Source organism: Engraulis encrasicolus, chromosome 9 (assembly GCF_034702125.1).
Source record: "Engraulis encrasicolus isolate BLACKSEA-1 chromosome 9, IST_EnEncr_1.0, whole genome shotgun sequence".
NCBI classification, from domain to species: domain Eukaryota; kingdom Metazoa; phylum Chordata; class Actinopteri; order Clupeiformes; family Engraulidae; genus Engraulis; species Engraulis encrasicolus.
The window spans coordinates 40,845,869-40,852,615 of NC_085865.1; the positions used below are offsets into that span (position 1 = coordinate 40,845,869).

The 6,747-nt window shown below is 44.7% G+C and overlaps 1 protein-coding gene across 16 annotated transcripts in view; it reads right to left on the minus strand.

Annotated features, from left to right (window-relative positions):
* Nucleotides 1-460: 460 nt before the first annotated feature.
* svila (supervillin a) overlaps nucleotides 461-6,747 on the minus strand; it is an 83,869-nt gene continuing 77,582 nt past the window's right edge. For 14 of the 16 annotated variants that reach the window (XM_063207131.1, XM_063207123.1, XM_063207128.1 and 11 more), the window contains 6 exons: nucleotides 6,139-6,272; nucleotides 5,619-5,774; nucleotides 5,123-5,266; nucleotides 4,785-4,906; nucleotides 4,276-4,431; nucleotides 461-1,887 (listed from right to left, as the gene is read on the minus strand). In XM_063207131.1, the coding sequence (XP_063063201.1) occupies nucleotides 1,801-1,887; nucleotides 4,276-4,431; nucleotides 4,785-4,906; nucleotides 5,123-5,266; nucleotides 5,619-5,774; nucleotides 6,139-6,272 (799 nt within the window). In that variant the 3' untranslated portion in view covers nucleotides 461-1,800. Of the gene's footprint in view, nucleotides 1,888-2,961; nucleotides 2,989-4,275; nucleotides 4,432-4,784; nucleotides 4,907-5,122; nucleotides 5,267-5,618; nucleotides 5,775-6,138; nucleotides 6,273-6,747 lie in introns of all 16 variants that reach the window. The other 2 variants (XM_063207129.1, XM_063207130.1) reach the window with 2 other exon arrangements.

The following is a 6,747-nucleotide window of genomic DNA, read 5'->3' on the forward strand; positions in this document are numbered from 1 at the left end:
GTGACTCCACTGTAAATACCACTCTGTTGGTTGATTGTTTTTTGTTGGTCGGAAACGTTGGTATTTGGAGGGTTTTGCAGGTGAATTATTTTGTGTACCTTATTTGTATTATAGCGAGTTTATAATTTTTTATGTATTATAGTTTTTTTAAATACTTATTGCGACAGTAGATGCATGCACATCCCACTTTAAAAAGATCAGATGCAGGAAAAAGTAGCATAAATGATACTACACTGAAACGCCAACCACAGGGGTGTATTACAACAAATACTGTCAGACCTTGGTTGGTTGAAACGTTCCTTGATTTAATAAACCCTCGTCAGTGTGAGATTCAGTGTGCAGACATCTACTATTTTGAACACAGTTCTTGTATTTGGGCACTGATTATGTTTTTAAAATACATTTGGAATGCATGGATTCAGTCATGACAGGTTTATAAAAAAAGACACATTGCACACTATTAGAGATTCATCCGATTTATTATTAATAATAGTCAGTGTTTATTCGTCATTTCATCCTAATTCTTTTTTATATAACAAAGGCAGTCTCACAAAGGCAGACTAGCATCTCTCTGGGTAAAAACTGTACATAAAAGCAAGGCACTAAACATCTGAAACACACACACACACACACACACATAACCACACACACACATTCACTCACTCACTCACTCACGCACGCACACACACACACAGGCACATACATACGCACGCACACACAAAAAAGTCCTAGTGAGTGCAGAATTACGTGTCATTATGTGTCAAATTTCTACGTTTGTGTTTGTGTGTAACCAACGCACAAAAAAAAATCAAATCAAATCTAAAAGTTAGCATTCATCATTCACACACACACACCCACATACACACACATACACACACAAACATACGCACGCACGCACGCACACACACACTCAATCTTCATCATACACTTGGTTATGCTTCCTATTTTACACACCGGTTTCCTCCATTACATTATTTGTGAATCACACTCAGGGAGGGCATCTCTCTTCCCCATGCTTATACAATACATAAATAAACCAGATTTATATTGCAGAAACGCACACATACTGTACACAGGCACACCCTCAACCATACACTCACATGCATGTGTACACACACACGCACACATGCACACGCACACATGCACACGCACGCACACGCACGCACACAGGCATCCTCACACAAATGAGAAATAAACTATATTTTTCACTCTTCTACAAATTGAAAAGAAGAAAAGAAAGAAAAAAACCTCAACAGATCAAACGGAAGAAAATAGAAAACGTTCTCAGGAGGGTGGCAGAACTCCATCTTGAATCGTGCTGTACAAGTATCCATCGCCCTCTTCCTCTGTTTTATACTTACTCTCACAAACCCCTTGTCCTCTCGCACTCTCCTTCTTCTCGTTCCTTCTTTGCTCCCTCGATTACAGGGACACACAGAAGTGTCTGATTCTGTGTCGTCCATGTCACATCTGTGTATACTGTACATATATGGTTCCGTCCATAGACGTACAGTGCATACTGTACATACATGGTTCCGTCCATAGATTATACAGTGCATACTGTACAAACATGGTTCCGTCCATCCATGTCAAGGGGTCAAAGTTCATATCATATGCTACAGGCTCCAGTCCGACTCTCCAATGTCCAGGTCTGGACTCAAATACGCACGCACAAGCACTCACCACTCACCACGCACACACACAAACGCACCCACACGTGCCCTTTCTCGCTCACAAACACACACATACAGTACACACACTCTCTCACATACACGGCCTGTGTGTTTTGCGTCCGTCAGATCAAAACAGTCCTTTGGCTTTCTTCATGTTGACTTGCTTCCAGCCCGGCAGTGCTTCATACTCACTCCTCGTCATCTCCAGCGCTTTCTGCAGACACACAATTCAGTAATTAATTAAAAACACACACACACACACACACACTGCACAAACGCACAGACACGTGCATGTGAACACAGACACAGACACGCACACACACACACACGCATGCGAACACCAACACACACACACACACGAACACACACACACACACACGCGAACACACACACACGAACACACAGACACAGACACAGACACACACACACACACACACACACAAACACACGCACACACGCACACACACAAGCACACATGGATACACATAAGCACACACATACGCACACAGTAAATGGACACACACACAAACTCTGTCGCACATACAAATATATACAAGCATTTTAGGAAATGGTCCTACGTGCACACACTCACTCTCTCTGACAAAGTCACATTTACATAAACAGTACAATACAAACAGTAACACTACATGTTCATGACATCGAAACAAAACACAAGCAGCATTAGCAAAATACACACCCCTAACACTGACACACACTGGCGAAGCAGGGGTGCACACAATAACACCATTCTGTTACTTTTCATCACCAATATTGAATGGAAATTAACACACTGGTCATCGGTGGTAAGGAAGTGAATATTTTTTACACGTGCGTAAAACACATTTTGCAGTGAAACACACACGCACACGTCCACAATACACACACCTACACATACATCAACAACAACACCACATCCATGCAGTAGTCGGTGAGCATAAAAAAAATCACAATACATAAAGGTAACACTTTATAATAACTACCCGATATAACTAGTTAGTAGATGATTAGTAAGCACTTAATTAATGAGTACTAATCATCTACTAACTAGTTATATCGGGTAGTTATTATAAAGTGTTACCTAAATAAATAAATAAATGAAAACAGTGGTTTGTGTCGGCCTGCTGGGTTAGAGAGAGAGAGAGAAAGGAAGAAGGTGAGGATGTGATGAGACAGAAGGAAGGAAGGAAGGAAGGAAGGTAGGATGACAGAAGGGGATTGTGGGAGATTGAGTCTTCCAAACGGCTGTGGGGCAGGGGGACGGAGAAGCACATAGCAACTCACAACTCACCTCTCACCTGCTAACACCCTATACACCCTGGAAGGCGAAGGGAAGAGATAATGGTTTCAGAGAAAAGACTTGGGGTCCCAGAGCAGAGAGATAGTAGATGTTAGAGACGGAGGATGGATAGAAAGATAGAAAGATACACTGAAAAACATTGCAAGCCAATTGCAAGTAAAAAAATAAGTTCCCATGCTGCATTAAGTTTCTAAGTTGACTCAACTTAAGGCTTTCTCAAGTTGAGTTTAATTGCAAACTTAAGGCAGCAGGGGAACTTACTTGTTTACATTCAACTGGCTTGCAATGTTTTACAGTGTGGTTTGTAGAAAATGGAGATAGAGGAGGAGGATGGTAAAAGAATAGGAGGATAAAAGTGGAGGAGAGGAGGACAAAAGAGGAACATTGGGCATCAAAGTAAACACAAAAGCAATGTATGGTATGACCTGAAGGAAAGGATGGAATTAGTGTTTGGAATTAGGATGGAACTTCTAAAGAAAGAGTTTAAAAAAGGCAGAGGGCTTAACATAGACAAGAGGGATCAAGGAAGGTCGGGGTTACTGTGGCGCAATGTGTAGAGCACCCGTATAGCATACACATGGGGACCCAGGTTCGAATTCTGCTTGAGGAATTTCTCAGCACTAACCCACCTCTCTCCCTCTACTTTACCCATCATATTTTCATATCTTCATCATATCTAAAAAGGTTTTCTTTAAACCTTTTCTATCAGTGTTCCATGACACCCATGCATATCTGCAGCTGTGTATTATTTGTGGAATACAAAATACTGTACACACAAGTCCTGTGGTATTATGTGTCTGATGCAATGTGTTAATCTCAGTACCAAGATTCTGTCAAGAAGCTCTGCATATGGACGCTGTTGGATGCTGTTCTTCTTGACACCGCTGTATAATGGAGGTGTAAGCCGACGTAATACTGTGCAGACGGTCCCCCTCAGGCCCGAGAACTCGCCACCATGTCACCACGACTAAAGGACCTGTCCGATAGCCCAGCGCTACCGATACTGTATGAGGCTTCGGGAGGGAGGTTTTCTAATGTTCCACACCATACTCTGCTAATTGGCCTCCGTTACAGAAGCTCACAGTATATTTGGAATAACACAATAACACAATTGTATTCATCAGGGATTGGCCCTGTTTGTGATGGTGCATGCTGTGGGCGCACTAGCGCACTTCATCACTACAATCCATTCTGCTTATAGATTCCTACCCAGAATGCATTGTAATTCTGCATGTGCCATCATGACCGAGCCCGTTCACAAGTGGCCCCATGACGATGAAGTCGTAAATGGGGGCGGGATCTCACCTCAAAGTCGTCATCTGAAAGGTAGATCTCCAGCCTGAGCGGGTCGACGCCGGCGGGCAGGGGGCGGGCCAGGAGATCCGGCAGCGGATAGGTGGCCTTGCAGAGGCGGGCCAACACGTCCTCCACTAGGATGATCTCGTTGCACACCTCCGCTTCCTGTTTCACACAGGAACACAACAGGAAGTCACACATAGGGCTTGTGATGTCGCAGAAACAATCAAAACCAACCAAATTGGTGCAGCGCACATGGGCACATAACAAGTGGTATATCTTTTTAGTGATCTGAGCTATGTCCGGCCTGTGTGTGTGTGTGTGTGTGTGTGTGTGTGTGTGTGTGTGTGTGTGTGTGTGTGTGTGTGTGTGTGTGTGTGATTTATACCTTCTGCTATGTCTGGCCTGTGTGTGTGTGTGTGTGTGTGTGTGTGTGTGTGTGTGTGTGTGTGTGTGTGTGTGTGTGTGAGTGTGAGTGTGAGTGTGTGTGTGTGTGTGTGTGTGTGTGTGTGTTATACCTTCTCAGTGATCTGTGCTATGTCTGGCCTGTGCTCCCAGCAGGGGAACATGTTGGTGAAGGTGAGGGGCTCCAGGCCTGCGTGGATCAGGTACGAGCGAGGAGGCTTCACCTCATTCTTCTCTGCAGAGGTCAACACACAAGAGGAAAATAGCACACAAAATACAAACCCAAACACTTACTCAACATAAATATCTAATAACTTCAGGAAAAGTAAAAATATATTACTAATTATATAACATTGTAAATTATATTAATTATGAAAATAATTATTATTCAAGAAAATACTGTTATTAATCAATTGTGTCATGGCAACATGTCCGTGGTTGCCGTGGTTACCTTTACAGTACTTGAGGACGGTTTCCATGGCACACTTCCTGTCGGCGTCCCAGCGAATGCGAGCGGAGCCGGTACTCTCACTGTCCTCCCCCCACCAGCCCTGCCACAGGTAGACCTCATGATGGTTATCCACCAGGAACAGGGCTGATGGGGAGAGAGAGGGGGGGAGAGAGAGAAAGAGAAAGAGAGAGAGAGAGAGAGAGAGAGAGAGAGAGAGAGAGAGAGAGAGAGAGAGACAGAGAGAGAGAAATTAATAACTGTAGCATGTGTAAGCAGAGCCGATACTCTCTGTGTATGTGTGTGTGTGTGTGTGTGTGTGTGTGTGTGTGTGTGTGTGTGTACCTGGTTGTGGTGCTGTGTACAGGTCCTCCAGTAGGAGGGGCTGTGCATTGGTCTGGCCTGCTACTCTACTGTGTGTGTGTGCGTGTGTGCGTGTGTGCGTGTGTGTGTGTGTGTGTGTGCGTGTGTGCGTGTGTGTGTGTGTGTGTGTGTGTACCTGGTTGTGGTGCTGTGTACAGGTCCTCCTGTAGGAAGGGCTGTGCATTGGTCTGGCCGGCCACCCTGAAGGGACACAGCAGCTCCTGAGCCACAAACTCCCCTGAGCTGCTACTCAGCTGGAACAGACGTGGCGTGAAGCGGAACTTCCCCTGGTCTGAAGACACAACAATATACACACACACAAAAGCACGCACGCACGCACAAAGGAAAGGAGTGAGTAAGTAACTTAGTGTAGTAATCAAGTGAATTAACAACAGTGATGTGCTTAAAGGCTACTGTATACTGTATTTACTGTACCTTTGCCAAGGAGGATATGTGATTATGTGATCCTCTGATTTGTGTGTACGTTCGTTACTTTATTTGTACGTCCGCAGTGCGTGTGTGTTTCTGTCCACCAGAGTGCACTGAACACTGAGCGCATTTCTGTTTGTAGTTGGAAACTTGCTTGTGTGCACTTGGTGATAAATGTATGCGTCTGACTAGGCGTCAGATCCAAGTGTTCAATGAATAAAGCTCACCCTGCAGCATGCAGTCGTAGGCTCTGCGGTCCCGCCTCCCCAGGGCGTCGAAGAATCCGGTTGGCTCGTAGCCCTCCTCGCACTCCTGGATGCTCACCTTGACGCTGCAGTGGAGCCCCGCCTCCAGTGGACACCTGCCAATCACGCGCCAGGAATATCAAACCAGGAGCCAATCACAAACCACATAGAGCAAAAGAGCTTCTCCAGGGTACCAGACCATTACTCCATGTTTTGTCAACACTGAGCTGAGGTAAACATTGTAAACACTCGGAACCTTAAAAAGAGGGTTCTATGCTCTACTGTCTGTATGTGTTTCTGTGAGTGTATTGTCCATTATACCTTTGCATGTCTTTGTCCATTTGTGTTGGATGCACTGTACCTGCATGCATGATGTGTACAGTATGTCTATGTATGTGTTTTTGGGAAGATGAATGGCATGATAACCAGGGGCGCTGATAAAAATGTTGGGCCCCATGAATGATTCAATTTTTGGGACCCCAAAATGACAAATCATGTAATCAGCATCCTTCCAGGGCCCAGTCAGAGCTGTTGGGCCGTTAGAATCTGTAACACCTTACCCCCCCTTGCGGTGTGTGTGTGTGTGTGTGT